This window comes from Manis javanica, chromosome 5, assembly GCF_040802235.1.
Source record: "Manis javanica isolate MJ-LG chromosome 5, MJ_LKY, whole genome shotgun sequence".
Classification (NCBI taxonomy): domain Eukaryota; kingdom Metazoa; phylum Chordata; class Mammalia; order Pholidota; family Manidae; genus Manis; species Manis javanica.
Window position 1 is genome coordinate 31,388,496 of NC_133160.1, and position 24,628 is coordinate 31,413,123.

The window sequence follows — 24,628 nt, forward strand, 5'->3', positions numbered from 1 at the left end:
CATTTTTGCTTTAGTGGTTAAGAGCTTGTTCTGGAGATAAACTGAAGTTAGAATCCCTCTTCAGCCACTGCTAGTATGATCTGGGGCATGTTAACTTAATATCCCCTTCGTTTTGATCATCTTAAAACGGAAATAATACCTCAAGGTTGTTCTGAAGATTAACTGAAATTTTCTAATAATATTTCTAATTCTATTGTAATTAATACAAAGTACTGTTACTTTTAAACTTTTTGGACAGTTTTTTGGATAAATTGGCAGAAATAGGGGGAAATGATACAGACTGAATAGTAGGTGTACTTCAGAGAGGTAAAGAACTGAGGTTTTGAAATGCATTGTATTGGGAAAATTTACCTTTTCTTGCTCTGTTTTCACCTAGACTTAGGGCTCCAGGAACATTTTGATACTTTCTCTTTGCTTTTAGTATGTTAATTAGCCAGTGGAGGCTGTAGAGTTCCTTGGGGGTTCTCTGTCCTTAAACCTTCAGAGATTCCCCCTCAATAGCCATCCAAGCCCACCCTGGGACAGAGAGTGCTCTGGGCTAGCGTGGGACTGTGATCTGGTGGTAAGTGACAGTGGTGAGTGGTCTCTGAGCAGGTGACAGAGGAGTAGCTTGGTTGGGATCAAAACTTCTCTTTGTTTGCTCTAAACCAAAAGTAAACATTTGCAGTGGTCTTCCTGCCATACTTACAGAAGACGAGTTAGTAGGAAAAACTTGGATTTTCTTCCCACAGTTTGCTTTTACCTTTAATTCTAAGTTTGTGATTTCAGAATCAAAACTAGAATTTTTCATGGTCTTCCATTTGTTAATCTTAATCTTGCAGGGGTTGCAGACTAGGTAGCTGCCTGTTTTTGTAAATAAATTTTAGAACACAGCCCAGCCCATTCATTTATATATTGTCAATGGTTGCTTTCACACAACTTGAGTAGTTGTGACTCAAACAGTAAAACTGAAAATACTTACTTTCTGGCCCTTTAAGAAAAAATTTGTGAACCCTTGCTAGATAAACAGATGGAGGACTGTGAAAGGAGAATGGAGAAGACAATGGAAGGTTATGTTTAGTTTAGGTTCCTTTCAAAGCAATGATTTGAGTAAGTGTAGTTTATTGGGGAATGGGGAAGTAAGGCATAAGGTCAGTGTATGGTGTGTCCATGAATAGGTTACTTGTAGCATCTGGGGCTTAATAGATAACTTTTATAGATACTTAGTAGTATTGCGGCTGGGGTACTAGACTGTGTAGACCTAGCCTCTGTCTTTTTTCCATTCAAGGACCTAGACTTGGGGCTACTTCTGGGAATGTCAGATAACCTAGCATTTTTAGCCTGCCTGCTGATGATGCTTCTGCAGCTGTAGAAAGCCTTTCAGCAGACAGGTGCAGGTGTCTGTTAGAAAACTAGTAGCAATTATGCAGAGCATGCTGGACCATGAGTGCTAAGGGGATATGCAGGACACTGACCTCTGTGTTTACATATATTAAAAGGGTTAGTGACTCAGTTTACTCTTGATTCTCTGTCTTCCATTCTGTCCATTTTTGTTAGTTCCTTGTTTATATAATGGATAATTATAAATATACTCCTTTATATTCATATATGGTCTTATTGATGCTGATCCTTTGAATTGAACTGAAAAATGAAATTTTACCCCATCTTAAAATACTGTTTACTCAATTCACCCTTCAGTGTCCTTTCAGTGACTTGGCTATATATATCTAAAGCTATCTCCTCATGTAAGATACAACATAATTCTGTATCTTAAGGTGGAAGACCATGATTATGATGCATTTTAAAGGCTAGTAATGTAAAAAGGTCAGTATGTTTGATTTATTTAAAATGCTTTATAAGTATCCTGTCTCCCTTATATAGACATTTTTAAAGCTTTCTTCCCTTTATAGGTAAACAAAGAATTTTGAGAAATTTACTAGAATAAAATTTCTTGAGTTTGGGGATATAAAGTTTTTTTGTTGTTTCTTGATTCTGAATAAAGCAAGTTAGGTTATAAAGTAGATCTACTAATGGATCAGTGAAGTGTAAATTAGAATTTATAAGTTTTATTCTGTTTTTCAGCTCACTTTGTCCTGTCATTTTTGGTCATGAAGTAAGTATTTTACTTAATCTTTACTCAAAAATGTATAAAGTTGTCAAAAAATAAAATATAAAGACTTCATAAAAAATAGATAATTTCTGTTGACCAGTTATTCATATTTTAATATGAATCACTATTTTCCATAAGTGAATGAATGATGTGAGATGCAAACTACAGCTTCTTGTAAGAAAAAGCTGCTTACCAATTAGAGTTAATAGGAATGAGCTTCTTTTAAAGTTAAAGTGACTCCAGACACTAAATAAATGTTAAAACAGAAACTAACAAATGTTTCTCAGTTTTGTGGAATGGATTCATTCCTTACAAGTAGGTCTTCACTCAGTGATTTTTAAAGATACCTCTCTGGTTTTATTGGCATTTTAGTTTTTGCTTTTTAAACATTTACATTATAGAAGTTTGTATTTTTAGACTTAATTATCTTAGGAAAAAAAGTAAAGTTCAATCAAGTTTTTAAAAAATCCCGAAATAAATGTGGCAAACATAGGAGGAGCACCCCTTTTGTTAGTTATCTTTATGTTTCCCCTCACATCCTCACCCACCGACGCACCTTTTCTTTCATACTTGAGCTTGTTAAAGCAGGCTTGGCATTAGCACTGTTTGGAGGAACCCAGAAATATGCAGATGACAAAAACAGAATTCCAATTCGAGGAGACCCACATGTTCTTGTTGTTGGAGATCCAGGCTTGGGAAAGAGTCAGATGCTGCAGGTAGGAAATCAATCATCTAGTATTTAACGTTGTGTGACTAATTTACAAGTGAATTTTCTCAAAGCATGTGGTGTTTGTGTCCTAGAGATTATAGTTTATCTAGTGGTATAAGTGAATTGGGGTTTGAATAACAGGTCACTTGTATGTGACCATGCTTTCAAATCGAGCCAGTCTTGTGTTACACAGGCTGTGCAGACATGCTGGTCCATTGAGATGCCCACTATTGTGGAATGATAACTATGTCCCTAACCCCCTTTTTTTCTATCAGCTTTACTAGTCTTTATTGTTGTGACTTCACCTATGAACAGAATAGTTCAAGAAAGTAAAGCAGGATAACTTATGCTCTTTTTATACAACTATGTAGACACTTCAGGGCTTTAGGAAGAGTCTGATAAAGTTAAGAGATTTATCTGTTTACATCCCCACTGCTGTTCTCTTGAGTCTAAACCAAGGCAACTTCTACAACCAATATCTGGTTGATCCCCAAGAAGATCCTGTCTCTGTCAGTCAGAGCCTAGTGGTTCTCCCCTCTACGGCTTATGGTGGTCCTAGAAGATTCTGTTTGTTGGAATGTTTGTGGTTTCTTTGGAGTGACATCTGATAAGATGGCCATAATGTCCTTTCTAGGAATGCGCATGTCCCTCAACCCCTTCTTCCAGCGATGTAGAAAAATATGACCAGTCCAGGGGTCTCTTTGATAAGTGTAGTCCTTTGGCTACTGAATCTTTGTCCAGGGTTGGGAACCCTGGTTGCATATCATAATCACCTTTGAAGTTTTTTGAAAATCCTGGGGCCCACCCAGGCAATTGAATTAAGAGTCTCTGGGTTAGGGTCCTGTTGTCTGCATGTATATAATCCTCCACATGGGTGATTCTCATGTGCAGCCATGATTGAGAACTGCTTTGATCTCATCATTGCATTATAAACCCACTATCCTTCATGTCAAGAGATTCACTATGGTTGAGTGTTAAACCAATTACCATTTTCATTCCTAATCTGACATTTCATCCAGGTTTCTGTGCTCCTTTTAACTAGCTTGGCCTACTTCTTTTTAAGTTCAGTTCTGAGCCCCTGATATAAGCTTGGTAACAGAGGTACAATTTACCCTTTGTAGGTGAAACAAAATTGATAAAAAAAAGAAAACAGGATACCTAAGCAGTATGTATGTAAAAGGTGCACGTGGAGATCTGAATTATTAGAGCTTTCTTTTGTGTCTTTTTATCATTGTGTATGTGTGTAACTTTTGGATTAGTGTATTACGTGTGAGTCTGGCTTTACCTCCCCAGTGTTTGATTATCTGTGCAAATAAATGTTATGAGTAATTTATACATGCAATATATGAAACTTCCATTTTTCTCTTTTACTCCTTTTTTGCTTAAGAAATACCTCTTTGCAGGTAATGGTTCCAAAATACATTGGGTACTGAAAAAGTTTTAATACCAAGAAATGAAGTTGGTAGGTTTTCATGTTTTTTATACCTGGAATAATATCTTTAAAACTCTTGACTCAATTTAAAAATAGAAGCTCTAATATTACGGAAATTAAATGCTGTAAACAGTGGAGGGTATTGCATTTAATCTGATAGCCCTGCTAAGTCAGGGTTTTTAAAAATCAGGCCAACACTAACAGTTATGAGTTGCTTACTTTGTATTTTTAATCCCATTTTCCTCTGACCACTTAGTAAACCATCATACTCTCAGACTAACAAATACGAAGTTACAAGTGAGAAAAATAATGATAGCCACTGTGTATATGCTAGGCACCATAGGATCACTTGGATCATGCACTGCACAAGTCCAGAATGCATCATCAACATAGGTAACAGGATGGGCTCTGTCTCCTTGCTCTGGGCACTTCCTATGTGCTAGGTACCAGGGTAAGTGCCTTACATACACAATTTCATTCGTTCCTCAAGGCTGTATGTCATAAAACATAAGGAAGCTGAGGCTCAAGAGAGGCACTAGTTCTAGAACAGCACAGCTGGTACATGGTAGAGCCAGGGTTTAAACAGGTCTGCCTGACTCTGGAGGTCCATGCTTTTAACTGTTGTGCTGTTTAACTATTTTACTGACCTGCCATAGTTTGTTTACTCAGAAGGTTAGCTTATTGAGCCATTTTATTACTTGATATTTAAGGAAGCATTGGAGCCTTCAAAATTAAAATCAGTGCTCACATTTTTGCTATTTGAACTTGAAAATGAAGCACAAAGTGGAATTGTGTAGAGTATTCACATGACCACAGGCAGCAGAGTCAGGCCATCTGTGTTTGACTGAATCCTGACTTCACACCTTCATATTTATCTGAGTTACCCACTCTCTGCAGGCCTTGATCTCTACAGTAGTAAATGGGGATGTAATAGGACTTTCCTCTGAACTGTGGTGGTGAAGACTGTACAGTAAGGCTCTTAAGAGAATAACTAGCATATGGGTAACATTTCTGAGCAATTACTATTAGCTATTATATATTTCCCTTTTACTTGAGCTGATTCTCTTAAACTTTGTTTCTTTAGGCAGCATGCAATGTTGCTCCACGCGGCGTTTATGTTTGTGGTAATACCACAACCACCTCTGGTTTGACTGTAACTCTTTCAAAAGATAGTTCCTCTGGAGATTTTGCTTTGGAAGCTGGTGCTTTGGTACTTGGTGATCAAGGTAAGATGACCAAAGGGAATAATAATTAGTAATTTGGAGGCAGTTTTTTTTTAAGCTTTCCTTTTCAGTTAATTTCTTTACATTATGTTCAAAAGGCAATTGGACAGCATTTCTTCAATGACTGAGTTGAGAATGAGTGCTAGAAAAAGTTAACTGAAAATATAGCATATTATTTTTATTTACACAGTTGACCCTTGAACAACATAGGAGTCCCCACCCACTGCACAGGTGAAAATTCATGTATAACATTTGACTCCCGCAAAAATTTAACTACTAATAGCCTACTGTTAATCAGAAGCCTTACTGATTACATAAATAGCTAACACGTATTTTGTAAGTTATATGTATTATATATTCTCACAATAAGCTAGAGAAAAAATATGTCACAAATCTCAAAAAAATTTCCGATGTTTATTGAAAAAAATGTGCATATAAGTTGACCCATGCAGTTAAAATCCATGTTGTTCTAAGGTCAACTGTACTGTAAAATTGGAACGGGTACTTAATGTCATTCATTTTCAGAATCTTGAAGCAGATACAATTAGTGTAAAAATCAGGTCAAATAGGTACAGCTCCCTTCACTTTCCATGATATCAACCATCACATTGTGATCACCTGTTTCAAAGCCTGTTTTGAAGTTTTATATTAAGCTCTGTGTAGGATGGGATTTGGTTTTCTTGTTAACTGCTGCATTCCTACTGCCTAGTACCCAGATGTACAGTAAATACTTACTGAATTCATTATTATTACTTAGCTCAGTATAATTCTACATGGGTTGGAAATGAAAATAAGGTGAATGCCATCTTTTGCTCTCAAAGACAACAACAATTTAGAACTGTTACTTTAGAATTAGAAGTTTTGCTGTAATTTTAACCTATCTCATTGAGTCTCTTAAGGATTTAACTGCTAGTTTCTAAGCAGTTCATTTGAAGGGCTTAGTAAGAAAGAATCTCCAATGCGGCTTTGCTGCTCAAGTTTCTCTCTGTGAGGCTTTAATTCTATTTGAGAACATGTCCCTGTGCATGTGCAGGCAGTGCCCAGGCTCCAGTCCAGTTGAGGCTGTCATTCCTTCCAGTTTGCCAGTGAGCTCCACATTTCTACATCCAGTTCCTTCCATCCAGGTTTGACAAGCTGATCACTGTTCCTTCCTTGGAATACTTTATCTCCTTGGTTCCCAGGACACTACACTCTTCAGATTTTCTTAACTTCATTCATTATTCCTTCTCAGTCTTGATTTGTTCTTAATCTCCTCAACCTCTTAACTGGTTGGCACCTCAGGGTGCTTAGTTTTTGTACCTTTTTTCTTCTTGGTCTATGCTTACCTCCTTGGTAATCTTATTAGACTCATGGCTTTATCTGCCTATATGCTGAAAACTTCCAAATTTTTCTCTCTTCTTCCTTGAATTACAGGCACATATTTCTTGTTGCCTCTGATTGTAGTATCTCCATAACTTTCTCAGACTTAACATGTCCAAAACCAAAATCCTGATCTTCCCCTTCAAACCTGTTCTAATTACAATCTTTCCTGTCTGATAAATGACAAACCCATCCTTCTACTTGCTCAAATCAGAAAATATGAAATCATCCTTCATTTTTTCTCATACCCTACATCCAATCTGTCTGCAAATCTTGTTGGCTCTCCCTTCCACATATATCCAGTATCCAACCTCTTCTCAACACTGCTCTACCTTGATCCAAGACACTGTCATCTCCCATGGATTATTACTGTGATCTCCTGGCTGGCATGCTTCTGACCACCTTTGTCCTTCCTATTGTTTTTGATAGAGCAGAACAATCCCATTCAAATTTAATCAGATTATTATTCTGCTGAAAACTCTCCTGGGGCTCCCATGTCACTCAGAGTGCTCAAATCTTGATACTGGCCCAAGGCTGTTCACATTCTGGCCTTTAATCACCTCTTTTGCCTCATTACCTACCACTTCCCTCTTAGTTCCTCTCCAGCTACACTGACCTTGATATACCTTGAATGCCACCAGCGCTCCAGGCACATCACATTACTGCATCACAGCCTTTGTGCTTGCTATTCTCTTTGCCAGGAATGTTCTTATCCAGATATGTCTGCAAGACTTGTTCCCTTTCTTAATCCTAGTTTTTTCCTCAGATGTCCTGACTACAGCAAGGCCTCCCCTAAACACCATATTTTAAATTGTAATCCTCATCTGCCAGTAGACACTATTCTCCTTACTCTACTTTTCAGCTGCACAACACTTATTACCTTCTAATACACTATGTAGTTTATTTTGTCTGCTTTCCTACACCAGGTAGAACAAGCTTTACAAGGGTAGAGAATTTTGTCTTTTCAGTGCTATATACCACATGCCTAGAACATGGTACTCAGTAAATATTTGCTGAATGAATAAGTTCAACAAACATTTATCTGGTCATTTTATATATAGCTCAATTGAACTGACATATTTTTGCTAAGTTACCAGGTGAAGAAAATAATAAAAAGAAGATACTCATTGTCAAACTGTCAAATTTTCCATTAATTAGAATTTGAGGGTAATGTGGAGGTTTAGCTATACAGATAGCTAATGGGATTTAAGATGCAAATTGTTGAGCCCATCTTCAAAATACAGGTGTAGATAGGCGACACACTATGATAGTACAAGTAACACTGTTAAAATACAAAGGGCCATTATTCAATCAAGATCAGTTCTAGAAACAAATACAGGCTCCTGCTAAAATTCTTACTGAAAACTTACAGAGAAAAAAGAAATAGAGCTGTTTTGTGTTTCCTTTCTTCAAAGTCTGATGAAATGACCAAAAGATGGAATAAAAAAAAACAAAGACTTCCCATTTGTAGCCAAACAACATAAAGAGTTTACAATTTTCAGAGTTTTGATAATGGAAAAAAGATGGTGGCATGAGAAGTGAGGCAGAAACCTCCTTCTCCCCAAATCACAGAAAACACGAAAATACAGCAAACACAACTAATCCTGAAAAAGCGACCTGAAGAGTGCAGAACAGACTTGCCTACCTCTGGGGAAAAAGAGAAGACCTCACAGAAAAGGGTAAAGTAGCAAAACTGCAATGTGGCAGGACCCAAGCCCTCCCCAACCCCAGTCTACAGGTGGGAGGAAGAGAAATGGAGCAGGCAGGGAATAGAAGCTCAGGTTTGCTGAATGCCCAGCTGTGGAGATCTGCTCTGAGAACACGAACCCACATTACCTGGTGCTCTGGAGATTAGTGGGATTGAAAAGCAAAGACAAGTAAAATACCCAGAGAGACTGAGATTACAGCTGCTGTGGAGAACAGGTATGCACAACTGGCCCCCACAGGACAAAAGAAAGGCAGGCAGTTTGAAGAACTTTCCAGCAGTGAGGGGGAAGGGGCAAAGATTACACATAGGTCTCTACGCAGGTGAAAGGGCAGGTGGACAAGACCTTTCTGGCATGCTTAGCCCAGCAGGTTGGGAACTCTCAGGAGCTTGAGACGCTCCATTCCCCTTGGCAGTGCAGCCCCAAGGACCCCCAACAGCAGTACACTGCCTGCTGCTCCTTCCTCATGGCAGATGCTGGCCCTCCTCATCTGCTGCTCTGCCATCGTACCAGGCCTGCCAGAGGGTGGCCCTGCCTACAACAGCTATAGGGGTTTAACACCAAGGCTTCTCCCTGTGTGCGAGACCCACTGGCCCGGCAGTAGATGCAGGCTTACAGCCAGCAAGGCAGGAAACCCTCCCAGCTGAGCTCTTTTCTTCCCGACAAGTGCCAGTTGTGCTCACTTGCAACCCCCACCATTGCTACAGGTGCACAGCAGCTTCAGAGAATATTTTCCCTGTTCAAGCAATCAGCTGATAGCCCACACAACTCACTACAAACAAGGCAAAAAGAGGCATGCACCCACTGCTCACCAACAGCTGACACTCTGGCACAGGAAATTGACCTTCTGGGCACTAGATGGTGCCACCTATGCAAAGTTGTTATTCCATAGGAAACTGAAAAAATGAAGTGGCAAACAAATTTGGTCCAAACAAAATTACAAGAAAAAATGCCAGAAAGAGGGCTTAGTGAAACTCAAATCAACAATCTTGGTAATGATTTCAAAATAGAAACCATAAACATGCTCACAGAGCTACAGGCAAATGTTCAAGAGCTCAGGGAGGACTTCAAGAAAGATAGAAACTTTACAAAATACAGTATCTGAGATGAAACATACAGTGGAGATATTTAAAAGTAGATTAGATGAGGTAGAGAAGATGGTAAATGAAATGGAAATTAGAGAACAGGGAAACAAAGAAGCTGAGGCACAGAGAGGAAAAAGGATCTCTGGGAATGGAAGAATAATAAGACAGCTGTATGACAAATCCAAACGGAACAATATTCATAGTATAGGGGAACCAGATGAAGAACAGAGAAAAAGGGACAGAAAGATTCTCTGAGGAAATAATTGCTGAAAACTTCACTAAGCTGGGGAAGGAAATAGTCACTCAGGTCATGGAAGTGCAAATCTGTCTGCACAAAGAACCCTAGGAAGACAACACCACAACATAATAATTAAAATGGCAAAGATCAAGGACAAGGAGAGAGTACTGAAAGAAGCCAGAGAGAAAAAAGATCACTTATAAAGAAAACCGCATCAGACTTCTCAGCAGAAACTGTACAAGCCAGAAGGGAGTGGCAAGATATATTTAATGTAATGAAGCAGAAGGGCCTCCAACCAAGATTACGTCACCTGGCAAGATTATCATTTAAATTTGAAGCAGGGATTAAACCATTTCCAGATAAGCAAAAGTTGAGGGAATTCACTACAACCAAGCCATCTCTACAAGATGGAAGGGCTCTAGATGGAAAGGCTCCTAGGGCTAAATACTTGTCGCCAGAGAAAATAAACCCACAGTGAAGATAGTAGACCAGTTAATAACTAAGCAATTAAAATACTAAATCAACTGCTCACAAAGTTGCACAAGGGTTACACAAAGAGTACAGAATATGACATCTAATATATAAACAGTGGAGGAAGAAGAGGAGGAGAAAAAAGCCTTTAGATTGTGTTTAAAATAGAGTAATAAGCGATTTAAGATAGACTGTTAGATACTAACAAAGTGACCCTTGAACCTTTGGTAACCACAAATCTAAAGCCTGTAGTGGCAATAAGTACATCTCTATTGATAAACACCCTAAATATAAATGGACTTAATGCACCAATCAAAAGACATAGAGTTGAAGAATGGGTATGAAAACAAGACCCATCTGTATGCTGCCTACAATAGACTTCAAACCCAAGGACATACATGAAATAAAAGTGAAATGATGGAAAAAGATATTTCATGCAAGTAATAAGGAGAAAAAAGCAGGAGTAGCAGCACTTTTATCAGACAAAATAGATATCAAAAAGTAATAGGAGACGAAGAAAGAGATTACATGATAAAGAGATCAATCCAACAAGAGAATATAACTATTATAAATATCTGTGGACTCGGATTAAAGATGGTGGTGTGAGAGGTGAGACAGAGGCCTCCTCCCAAAACCACATATACTACAAAAATATAATTAATACAGCTAATCCTGAAAGAGCAACAGGGAAGAAGGCTGCACTAGACTGAATACACCTGGAGAAAAGACCTTACAGAACAGGGTAATGTACCAATGCCATGATCTGGCAGGACACAAACCCTGCCCCCACCCCAGATCACCAGCAGGAGGAAGAGAAATGGAGCTGGGAGGAGTGGAGGCCTAGGACTACTGAACACTCTGCCCTGGAGATCTGCTTTGGGAACACGAACCTACATTGCATGGTGCTCTAGAGATTAGTGCGGTTGGAAAGCTAAAACAGGCAGAATACCTGGAGAGACTGAGATTCCAGCCGCTTGTGGAAATCAGGGATCCACATCCAGCTGCTCTGGGACAAAAGAAAGGCAGGCAGTCTGAAAGACTTCCTAAAAGTGAGAGGGCTGCTAACGGGGCAAGAATTGCACAGAACTTACTATTCAGGAGAAACGACAGGTGGACAAAATTGTCCAGGTACACTCTGCCCAGGAGGTTGGGAAATTTCAGGATCTTCAGGTGCCCCATCACCCTGGCTGACTGCAGCTCCAAGGCCCCCCTATGATACGCAGCCTGGTGCGCCTTCCAGCCAGCTGACAGCGGGTCACAAACTGGCAGCCCCTTCCCTGGCATTAGGCCAGCCAGAGGAAAGCCTTGCCTATGGCTTACAAATGGAAAGCATAGAGGCTTACACCTGTGTGCTCGGCCCACTAGTTCTGGCAGTGGAGACAGGCATAGTAGCTGGGAAGCAGGAAGCAGATCTTTCCTCCCCTCAGGCACCAGCGCCGCTCCCCTGTGACCCCAGACATCACTCCAGGGGCTGAGCAGCTCCAGAGAGTAATGCTTCTGTGCACTAGAGGGTGCCACATACAAATATGAAACATCAAAGGAAGCTGGTTCAAACCCAAATCCCACAAATACTAGAAAAAAGGTCAGGTGAAACTGAACTCATCAATCTTCTTAAAAAAGATTTCAAAATAAAAATCATAACCATGCTCATGGAGGTACAGAAAAATATTCAAGAACTCAGGCAGGATTTCCAAATGGAGATTCAATCATTATTGAATACAGTATCAGAAATGAAACATACAATGGAGGGATTCAAAAGCAGATTAGATATAGTGGAAACATACAATGGAGGGATTCAAAAGCAGATTAGATATAGTGGAGAAATGGTAAATGGAATAGAAATTAGAGAAGAGGGATACAAAAAAGCTGAGGCACAGAGAGAAAAAAGGATCTATAGGAATAAAAGAATATTGAAGAGAACTGTGTGACCAATACAAATGGAACAATATTTGGATTATAGGAGTACCAGAAGAAGAAGAGAGAAAAAGGGATAGAAAGTGTCTTTGAAGAGGTAATTGCTGAAAACTTCCCCAATCTGGGGAAGAAGATAGTCTCTCAGGCCATGGAGGTGCACATCTCCCAACACAAGGGACTCAAGCAAGAAAACACCAAGACATATAATAATTAAAATGGCAAAGATCAAGGATAAGGACCAACTATTAAAAGCATCCAGAGACAGAAAAAAGATCACATACAAAGGAAAACCCATCAGGCTATCATCATACTTCTCAACCGAAACCTCACAGGCCAGAAGGGAGTGGCATGATGTATTTAATGTAATGAAGCAGAAGGGCCTTGAACCAAGAATACTCTACCCAGCAAGATTATCATTTAAGTTTGAATGAGGGATTAAACAACAATTTCCAATTAAGGAAAGGCTGAGAGAATTTACCTCCCACAAACTGTCTCTTCAGTGTATTTTGGAGGGAGATATTGATGGAAGTGTTCCTAAGGTTAAATAGCTATCACGAGAGGAAATAAAACCACAGTGAAAAAAGTAGAACAGTTAATTACTAAGCAGATGCAAAATTCAATCAACTACCCCAAAGTCAATCAAGGGATAGACAAAGAATACAGAATATGACACTTAATATATAAAGAATGTAGGAGGAAGAAAAAGGAGGGGGAAAAAGAACCTTTGGATTGTGCTTGTAATAGCATACTAAGTGAGTTAAGTTAGACTGTTACATACTAAGGAAGTTACCCTTGAACCTTTGGTAATCACAAATCTAAAGCCTGCAATGGCAATAAATACGTGACTGTCAATAATCACCTTAAATGTAAATGATCTGAATGCACCAAACAAAAGACATAGAGATACTGAATGGATAAAAAAATAAGACCTGTCTATCTATATGCTTCCTACAAGAGACTCACTTCAAACCGAAAGACTAAAAGTGAAGAGATGGAAAAAGATACTTCATGCAACTAATAGGAAGAAAAAAGGAGTTGCAGTACTTGTATCAGACAAAATAGACTTCAAAACAAAGAAAGTCACAAGAGACAAAGAAGGACATTACATAATCAAATGGGTCAGTCCAACAAGAGGATATAACCATTATAAATATCTATGCACACAACACAGGAGCACCTACATATGTGAAACAAATACTAACAAAATTAAAGGGGAAAATAGAATGCAATGCATTCATTTTAGGGGACTTCAACACTCCAGTAACTCCAAAGGACATATCAACCAGTCAGAAAATAAGTAGACAGAGGCACTGAGCAACACATTAGAACAGATGGACCTAAAAGTCATATACAGAACACTCCATCCAAAAGCAGCAGGATACACAGTCTTCTCAAGTGCACATTGAACATTTTCCAGAGTAGATCACATACTAGGCCACTAAAAGAGCATCAGTAAATTCAGAAGGATTGAAATTGTATTAACCAGCTTTTCAGATCACAAAGGTATGAAACTAGAAATAAATTACACAAAGAAAACAAAAAATCCCACAAACACATGGAGGTTTAACAACATGCCCCTAAATAATCAGTGGATCACTGACCAAATAAAAACAGAGATCAAGCAATATATGGAGACAAATGACAACAAAAATTCAACACTGCAAAATTTGTGGGATGCAGCAAAGGCTGTGCTAAGAGGGAAGTATATTGCAATACAGGACTAACTCAGGGAAGAAAAACAATCGCATATGAACAGTCTAAACTCACAGTCAATGAAACTAGTAAATGAGGCCAAAAGTCAGTAGGAGGAGGGATATAATAAAGATTAGAGCATAAATAAATAAAACTGAGAAGAATAAAACAATAGAATCAATGAAAGCAAGAGCTGGTTCTTTGAGAAAATAAAGTAGATAAAGCCCTAGCCAGACTTACCAAGGGAGAAAGAGGGTCTACCCACATAAACAGAATCAGAAATGAGAAAGGAAAAAAAGGTTTCTAGGGACACCTCAGAAATAAGAAGAATTAAGAAACAATACTATGAAAAATTATATGCTAACAAATTGGATAACCTAGAAGAAATCAACAACTTTCTAGAAAAATACAACCTTCCAAGGCTGACCCAGGAAAAAACAGAAAATCTGAGCAGGAACAAAATTGAATTGGTAAACAAAAACTACCAAAGAACAAAATCACTGGACCAGATGGCTTCACCACTGAATTTTACCAAGCATTTAGTGAAAACCTAATACCCATCCTCCTTAAAGTTTTCCAAAAAGTAGAAGAGAAGGGAATACTTCTGAACTTATTCTGTGAGGCCAACATCACTCGAATACCAAAACCAGGCAAAGCCACACTACAAAAAAAATTACAGACCAATATCCCTGATGAACATTTGTGTAAAAATCCTCAACATAAAATATTAGCAAACAGAATTTAAAAATATATCAAAAAGATCATCCAACAACAAATGTTGGCAAGGTTGTGGAGAAAAGGGAACCCTCCTACACTGTTGGTGGGAATGTAAATTAGATCAACCATTGTGGAAAGCAATATGGAGGTTCCTCAAAAAGCTCAAAATAGAAATACAATTTGACCTAGGAATTCCACTTCTAGGAATTTACCCTAAGAATGCAGCAGCCCAGTTTGAAAAAGACAGATGCACCCCTATGTTTATCGCTGCACTATTTACCATAGCCAAGAAATGGAAGCAACCTAAGTGTCCATCAGTAGATGAATGGATAAGGAAGATGTGGTACATATACACAATGGAATATCATTCAGCCATAAGAAGAAAACAAATCCTACCATTTTCAACAACATGGATGGAGCTAGAGGGTATTATGCTCAGTGAAATAAGCCAGGCAGAGAAAGACAAGTATCAGATGATTTCACTCATATGTGGAGTATAAGAACAAAGAAAAACTGAAGGAACAAAACAGCAGCAGAATCACAGAACCCAAGAATGTACTAACAGTTACCCAAGGGAAAGGAACTGAGGAGATGGGTGGGAAGGGAGGGATAAGGGCAGGGAAAAAAAGGGGGGGCATTACAATTAGCATGTATAATGTGGAGGGGGGCACGGGGATGATGGCTGGGCAACACAGAGAAGACAAGTAGTGATTCTACAGCATCTTACAATGCTGATGGACAGTGATTGTAATGGGGTTTGTGGGGGGGACTTGGTGAAGGGGGGAATCCTAGTAAACATAATGTTCTTCATGTAATTGTAGATTAATGATACCCAAAGAAAAAAAAAGATCATACATTATTATCAAGCAGGATTTATTCCAGGGATGCAAGGATGGTACAGTATTTGAAAGTCCATCAATATCATCCACTACATCAACAAAAAGAATGACAAAAACCACATGATCATCTATATAGACGCCAAAAAAGCATTCGACAAAATTCAACATCCATTCATGATAAAAACTCTTTTAACAAAATGGGTATAGAGGACAAGTACCTCAACATAATAAGGGCCATATATGACAAACTCACAGCCAACATCATACATAACAGCTAGAAGCTTGAAGCATTTCCTTTAAGATTGGAAAGAAGACAAGGAGGCCCACTCTCCCTGCTTTTATTCAACATGATACTGGAGGTCCTGGCCACAGCAATCAGACAACACAAAGAAATAAAAGGCATACAGATTGGTAAAGAAGTTAAACTGTCACTGTTTGCAGATGACATGATATTATACATAAGAAACCCTAAAGAATCGACTCCAAAACTACTAGATCTAATATCTGAATTCAGCAAAGTTGCAGGGTACAAAATTAATACACAAAAATGTTTTGCATTCCTATACACTAATGTTGAACTAGCAGAAAGAAATCAGGAAAACAATTCCATTCACAATTGCATCAAAAAGAATAAAATACCTAGGAATACACCTAACTAAGGAAATGAAAGACCTATACCCTAAAAACTACAAGACACTCATTAGGGGAATTAAAGAAGACACCAATAAATGGAAATACATCCCGCACTCATGGATAGGAAGAATTAATATTGTCAAAATGGCCATCTTGCCTAAAACAATCTACAAATTCAATGCAATCCCTATCAAAATACCAACAGCATTCTTAAAGGAACTGGAACAAATAGTTCCCTCCTAATGGCCCCACTGCGACTGTGCCTGTCTTAGGTTGTTCCTCGCTTGAGGAATCTTACCCATCTTTCGCTAACCAGTCATCCTCCAGGGCCAATCAGAGCAATGTGAGGTATGAGAGTGAGAAAGAGGCTCCATCAGTTTTTTATCTTGCTCTTTATGTCTCTATGGCCTCCGAGCTCAGTACCTGCTTTAGGGTTTCCCTGCCAGCCAGCAGGGCCTTAACTCAGGCTATTTTTTATAATGTAAGATATTTCTTCTGAAATAACAGGTTAGTGAGGTCTTGGAAAATGTTTGGTTGAAAATGAAGGAGAAAGTTGCAACACCAGCAGATAGAAAAAGGAGGTGAAAAAAAATTTCAGAGGGTTGAAAATTTTTCCTTCTTATTCTCAAATTGAAGTCATAGTTGGTGTAGATTCAGTTGTCTGCATCACTTCTTTTCTTGAAGATTCGCCAGCTTACTAATATTAAGCAAAACAAAACAATTATCACAAATATCTAAGCAAGTAAATACCAGAGGGTATGTTTCAGCATATTGAAAGGATTGAAACCTTTAAGATGCTCCAAAACTTGTTCTGCTAGATCTTGAGGATCTAGTATATCTAATCAAGCATTTTGAATATTTAAAATTTCATGATGTAAATCAAGGCTAAGATTCATATTATGCTATCCTACTAGGAGATGGCTACAGATTTTATGTCATTCCCACCGAGAACTATTATAAGGTAGATTAATAGCACAAATGCTTTTAAATGCAGCATGGCATCAAAGCCGTAACCGCCACTGAAGGGAAAGTTAGCATTGTACGTTCTAAGACAGCAAGTCAGTTCTCTATTTTTACATCAATATCTTCTTGTGTTTTTAAAGCTTGGGAGGTGTTAAGAGCCAATTAACAAATTGGGTAGTTTGTATAGATTGTGAGAGAGCCATTGCTGAGGGTAACAGCGGTGACGAGGATGGAAGTAGCTGCCACTAACTCAGCAATTACAAGTTCAACGTACTATTTCCGAAGAATGACTTAAGTTTATGCTTGGCAGTTATAGGATGAAAACAGTTTACCCAACTAACAAATTTTTTCAACTTTTCACTAGTAGTATTTGCACAGTAAGGCAATGGAGGATGAGTTGGGGCTATAACAGTACTAGTGGGAGATAGGCCTACAAAATAAACAGTAAAAATATATTTAGCAAGGTCCCAAGGCCCAGCAATAGCAGCTTCCTCAGCACCCCTTGCAGCAGTTTTAGTTATATATTCTAATAACAACCATCCATCCATGGGTTGGTGGGCTTCACATAAAGGAGGATCCACCATCTGTCCAGAATAGTTAAGTAATGTTGATTGCTGCCCATGCTGTCCTTCTAGTCTTGGGTGTCCTCCCAGGATCCGGGAGTCATTTACAGACACTAGGACCAACGGGAATGCCTGTAACAGAAAATGCATATAAACAATGATAAATAACATGTTTACTGGCCTCTCCTGATCGAGGGGAAGCACATATGAAGCCAGAGTAAGTATCAAGGGAAACATGAACAAAAGATGTATTTTTAAAAGAAGGGATGTGAGGAACGTCCATTTGCCAAATTTTATTTGGAAGTAGACCTTGAGGATTAACTCCAAGAGGTGCCGTAGGCAGCAAAGAGTGACAATTTTGACATGTATAAACTGTCTAGCTTGCTCTCGGGTAATCCCAAACTGTATTTTAAGAGTCCGAGAGTTTTGATGAAACAACTGATGAGAATGTTGAGTGGCTGAGAGTGAAGATTCTGAAACAAAAGTTAAACCTTATATAGGAAACTTATGGGCAGCGGCATCAGCAGTTGCATTATCAGTAGCTAAAGGTCCAGAAAGACCAGTATGTGCACATAAGTGTCCAACATATACTGGATGGTTTCTCCGCTTAAGAATCATTTGAGCTTTATGAAAAAGATGGAAAATTTCTTCAGCAGTAGTATGAGAAATAACAGCTGTTTCTATAGTATGAAATACTGTAAACACATATTTACTATTAGTATAGATGATAAGAGAATGTTTTGGGTATGACTTAAGTGCCCAGAGCACAGCTTCCAGCTCTACGTTTTGGGTGGAGCAATGTAAGTGTGATGGGAGTGAGTGCCGTAGTCAGGGGTGTGAATAGCAGCAGTACTTGAATTAGATCTAGATCCATCTGTATAAATGGTGATTGCATCTGGGATAGTTGTACTATGCATAATTCTAGGAAAAGTTAAAGGAGTGTCTTTAAGAAATTGTAAAAGTTTATTAGATGGTTAATGGGAACCAATTTTTCCAGGGAAATTAGCAAAAGCTAATTGCCATTCCTCAGAAGGAGCCCACAGCCAAGCCTGTTTCTGGGCTCTGTAATAACAATGAAAGAAGATTCAGCAGCCAAAAGGTGTCTAAGTTGAGTTCTAGCTTTACAAACCACTTTACACTCCAAAACATGGTAAGAAGTAAGGTGTTGAGAAGGAGAATTTGAAAGATGAATCCATTCAAGTGGTCCCAAAGGTTGCCATAAAACACCTGTAGGAGTCGGACTGGTGGTACAAACAGGTGCTTGGGGATCAAGATGAAATACCTGAATAGCATTCTCACCAAGCTGTAAAGCTTGTGTGACAGCTGGTGGTAAATGCCTAGAAGAAGAAGGATTAGAGTTGCCTTGAAGTATTTGAAAAAGAAGTTGTAATTGTCCTGTGGTAAGTCTCAAGAAAGGTCTTAACCAATTAATGTCTCCAAGCAATTTTTGGAAATCGTTCAGGGTATGCAGATGCCTAGTTCTTATTTCTATCTTGTGGCTGAACAGTTCTCTGTAAAATACAATTTCCCAAATAAGAGAATGGAGCTTGCATTTGTACCTTTTCAGGGGCAATATGAAGTCCATGGACAGTCAATTGTATCTTAAGTAGTCCATAAAGTTGAGATAAAATTGGTGGATCTGAGTGAGAACAAAGAATATCATCCATATAATGGATAATATATGCTTCTGGATATTTGTCACATACGTGCCACTTGCATGGCTCGTGCTACAAATGTTTGACACAAGGTGGGACTGTTTGCCATCTCCTGTGGCAGCACTTTCCAGTGATATCTTTTCATGGGCTTTTTAAAAGTTAACTGAAGGTAAGCTAAAGGCAAAGCGCTCTTTGTCTTCTGGATGTGCAGGGATAGAAAATAAACAATTTTTCAAGTTAATAACAATAAGGGAGTGTTTCCAAGGGAACATAGTGGGGGAAGGTAGTCCTGGTTATGACACTCCCATGGTAACCATGATTGCATTAACCTTGCGGAGGTCCTGCAAAAGCCTCCAATGACCAGAATGTTTCTTCCTTATCACAAAAATGGGAGTGTTCCAAGGACTAAGGGATTCTTTAATATGTCCAGCTTCTAGATTTCAGACACAAGCTGTTGGGCAATTTGCAGTTTTTCCTGAGTTAGGGGCCAGTGGTCCACCCAGATGGGCTTCTCAGTTAAACACTGTATTTTAGAGGCCATCAATATTGGATATGCTGGAGATACCAAGGCCCCTAGGGCAAATTTGAATTGTATCCTAGATCAGATCAATCTTGTTGAGGCTGAGGAGAAAGTGGGAGTAATTGACCTTGATTTTCTGTCCTAAACCAGTACTGGGCATATATCCTTGACTTACCATCATTTGGGTAACTTGAGGACTGGGACTATAAAGTAAAATCAACATTTGAGATAAAATATCTCATCCCCATAAGTTAACAGGAAGATGATCGGGAATGTATGGTTGAAAAGTTCCTGTATGTCCCTTTTTGTCTGACCACGTTAATGTTCGAGAACTTTGTAAAGGACCATGTGCCAATACCTTGCAAATCAGTCAGAGCCTCTAGTGGGCCAAGTCGTGGGCCAATGCCGTGATGTTACAATAGATATGTTGGCTCCAGTATCTACTAAATCTCCAGAATATTTTTTATCAATCCAAAGTATTAAAGTAGGTCATTCGAGTCCTACTCATTGGACCCAAAAGGCATCAGAGGAACCAAAGCCTCGGTTCCCTCTCATCTGAGAAGTTTGACAACGGTTGGGTTTTACAAGAGGCAGCACAACTAGCTGAGCTACATGGTCAGTAGGTAACATTTGTATAATTTTGAAAGGTGAACAACAAATATAGTCTCGCCCATATAATCAGTCATAACTCCAGGTACCACTTGTAATCCTTTTAAGTTCCAGCTGCTACTTCCCAGAATAGGGCCCACTGTACCGGGAGGTAAAGGGCCATACATTCCGGTCCCATATCAGGAGTTAATATGAATTTGGAGGTGGGACTGAGGTCCAATCCTACTCTCCCTGAGGTTTCTTGACAGAGTTGGATTGTTGTGCATTGGGGAGAGTAAATGAGGAAGTCGTGGATAGGGCCCCCATTATTTGCCTAGGCCGGGGCTGGTCCCTTCAGAAGTTTCCTGGTAATGGAGACCCTTGAATATCAATTTGTAACTTACAGTCACTAGCCCAGTGTTTGCCTCGGTGACACAGTGGGCAAAAACCAGGCTGTTTGTTCAGTCTTTCCTGAGGTGAATTAATAGGAGATATCTTTTGATAATCTGCAGGGCAAGTGCATTCTTGAGCAAAATGGCCGAATTGTCCACAGCAAAAGCATTTGCCTCTAAAATGGTGCTTCATTCCTAATTGGGGGCATGGTTGCTCTGTCAGGCTTAAGGTTTTATTTAATACAGCTGCATCTTGCATATAGAAGGTCCCACATCTGCATAGAATTTAATAAAATCAGAAAGATTCCATTTTTTTCTAAAAGGCCAAATGAGACCCTGGCAAGTGCTGTTTGCATATTCAAAAGCCAATTGTCTAGCAAGGATATTTCCAGCTTCAGAATCAGGAACCACTCGAGATACCACTTGAAACAAACGAGAAACAAATTCCCGAAATGGCTCGTCCAGACCTTGCCAAATGCTATTAAGTTCTTCAGTTTTTGCTCCTGCAGTAGCAGAGTTCTCCGAGCCTTAACCCCTCAAATATTAATTTGCTGATATGCTTGTATAGGAAACTGGAGTTGATCTACTAAGAATACTGCCCTCCAGTTAGCATATCCAGGCTGATAGGAACGTTATGCATTCAGTTTCTTTTGACCTGTTGTGTACACAAGTCTACAAATTTAGTTTTCCATAGCAAATAATCACCTCCAGAAAGACACACTTTAGAAAACATTTTCCAGTCATTTGGAGCCAGAGCATCAGTGGATATTCCTTCCAAGAGAGCAAGAGTAAAAGAAGCATATTGAGAACAAGAATTTTTAAGCTCTTAAAGTTTTAAAAGGAATAGGACTATGTCGTCTAACATTTCCATCCCTATCTTGCACTTTAATAACTGGCAGACAAATAGAGTGGAACCCAGATATATCCTCTCCTTGCCTTTGAGCTTCCTGAGTGCTCTGCTGTAAAGCTGAGTAACAAATAGGATTAGAAGCCGTTTTAGCAACAGGAATAGAAGGTCTGCGGATTGGGTGACCACTAGGGGGACACAAAGGCACGGGAGGGTTCCCTGATTGCAATATATTATTTTGAGATTTGTCAGAACAAGTAAATGGTTAGTTGCAGGGGCTTAGGAGAAGACATATGATTTTAATAAGAAGTTAAAACATCTAGTAGGACGTTCACTGGAAGGCCTTGTGGGGCCCTCTCTTTCCAATTCAAACTCTAGGGAAGCAAGTTCCTCCTGATCGCCATTTTGAACACTACAGATACCATGGGCGCCATGTTGGACGCCATGTTGCTTATTCTCATAAAAATCTTTCTCACAATACTGTTTCTCTTCCAGTAACCCCTGTTCATATTTAAGATGTAATAATTCAGTATTTTGGTCATATTTAGGAGGTAAAGGTTCACAGTTCACGGGGGCTGTGGCATTAGCCAAAGCCTCATAGCCAGTGACTGCTTGTTGCAATTGTGCAACTACAGAGCTTTCTTCCCGTGGTATGTCTGGCAAACGATTGATCTTGGGGGTTGAATCCAAACTTTCTTTTATTAAATTCCACAAAGTAAACGTATGCACAGGAAAGTCCTGAGGTCCTTGAAGGGTATAGTGCTGTTTAAGTTATTGCCCACCTTTTGCCAGAGCTGTTCATTTATGGTTCCTCCTTCAGGGAACCAGGGGCGAGTATCTTGCCCAAAAATAAGAAAAGCATCTAATTGCTGGGCACGTACAGCAATACTGCGACCACAAAGAGTAGTTTTAAGCATATGCACAAAAAGTGACTGGTCCTTTGATCCAGACTGACCCATAGCTATAGCTTTGCACACACAAAAAATTTTAAGGGTCTGACAGTCCTTTGACCCTTGCTATCCCAAGTTTTACACCTGATTCTACACCTCCTGTACTACTTCTAGGACTTCACCAAGTTCGTACCTTATAGACGCACATCTATTCACCAGCGGGAGCCGCTCCTCACCGAAAGTACTGGCCATGCACACGAGACCTGATTCTTCTCAGGTCCACTTCACTCCATACTCAGGTTCCTGTTTGGGCGCCACCTGTGGAGACCATCTCCACAAACCAGCTGAACCTGAGTGGAGTGGAAATGAGAAGCTTAAGGAAAGCACAGAGAAAGATACAAGACACGGAAACCAAAGCTGGGATCAGTAGGTTCACTGCCTTGCTGATGACAGACAAGTGACGCAGTTTATTTTCTGAGCACCACTTATATACACAAGTTCATAATGATGTCACTTCCATTTCTGATGATATCACTTCCAAGTGCCCTGATCTGGTGATGTCACTTCTGGTGTGACATTACATCTGGCCCTCCACTTATCTTGAATATGTATATATCTTATTTCACATGTGAATTGAAGTCTTTAAGCTTTTTGAGGGTTACTCTCATATCCTTTTCACTTTTGTAACTTTCACAATATAGTGCCTTACCTATGGAAAGTGCTGAATGAGTAAACAGTATATAAAATTTAGTTAAATAAGGCAAGTTATTTGCTATAAAACAAGCAGAAATTCTCTACTGAGTGACATTTTATAACTTTAACTGCTGGAAACAAATAGAAATAAATATTGTGGAACGATTTCCATCCCATAAGATATGGAACCTGCCAAAGGAAAATTTTTGTCAATATTATTTTACTGTGATTGTAGGTATTTGCGGTATAGATGAATTTGATAAGATGGGGAATCAACATCAAGCCTTGTTAGAAGCCATGGAACAGCAGAGTATTAGCCTTGCTAAGGCTGGCATAGTTTGTAGCCTCCCTGCAAGAACTTCCATTATTGCTGCCGCAAATCCAGTTGGAGGACACTACAATAAAGCCAAAACAGTTTCTGAGAACTTAAAGTAAGTCTCTTCAAATATTTATGCCTTTACTATATGGAATCCTTATAAACCAATAAAAAGATAACTGAGGACATAATAGGTAGTTCACAGAAGTTGCAAGTTCCAATAAAAGTACAAAAATGTGTTTGAGCATTACACACCAGTGGTATCTACAAGATTGGCAAACAAATATTAATAATCATTGACAAAGAGGTGGGGAAATGGGTTCTTACATCCTCAGTTTTGAATGTTGAAGGACAGCTTGGCATGTTTATCACTATTTTAAATGTATTCCATTTGTGCCAGCCAATTTTACTTTTAGGAATCATACTCACAGAAGTAGTTAACACAAGTACACAGATATGTTTACAGGGTAGGTATTGTGGCATCGTTTATCACTGACAAAAATCGGAAACAATTTAAAGTGCCAGTTGATAAGCAAGGCTCTACAGTGAAAAGTAGCAATTACAAAAATGAAAGTAGCTCTGATAGGGGAACATGTCTGTGTTTTACTATTAAGTGAAAAGAGCACATTGTGTACTTATATATGAAGTATAATCCCAGTTTTTTCTAAAACAATATTTATATCTGTGTATATATATATATATTCACTAATTTATATATATATATTATATATATATATATATACAATATATATATATATTCTCTAATTTGTTCTGTACAGGTTGGACAAAGTGTATGGCAAGGGAAAAATAGATTGAAGTGATACAAAAGTGAGAACAAAAGAATGCCTTAAAAATGTGAAAAATTGGAACCTTAAATTCTACTGCAGAAAAAAAAACTTATTTTCCTAATGTACAGTATTGTATACCCTTAATGTAGAAATGGTACATAATAAACTATTCAAAGTACTATATTGGAAAGATCCTATTCAACAGGGATCCAGGGGACTTGGATTCTGGATTTTAGTGGTACCACAAGCTGATTTGGGACCTTGCCAAATTCTTTAATCACTCTGGATTTCTGTTTTCTTGTCTCA

At 38.9% G+C, this 24,628-nt stretch overlaps 1 protein-coding gene across 5 annotated transcripts in view; it reads left to right on the forward strand.

Annotated features, from left to right (window-relative positions):
• The window catches only part of MCM8 (minichromosome maintenance 8 homologous recombination repair factor), a 60,737-nt gene that overhangs the window by 27,868 nt on the left and 8,241 nt on the right, over nucleotides 1-24,628 (forward strand). For all 5 annotated transcript variants that reach the window (XM_037017593.2, XM_037017592.2, XM_037017595.2 and 2 more), the window contains 4 exons: nucleotides 2,062-2,092; nucleotides 2,665-2,805; nucleotides 5,315-5,456; nucleotides 23,454-23,649. In XM_037017593.2, coding sequence (XP_036873488.1) covers nucleotides 2,062-2,092; nucleotides 2,665-2,805; nucleotides 5,315-5,456; nucleotides 23,454-23,649 — 510 coding nt within the window. The remainder of the gene's footprint in view (nucleotides 1-2,061; nucleotides 2,093-2,664; nucleotides 2,806-5,314; nucleotides 5,457-23,453; nucleotides 23,650-24,628) is intronic.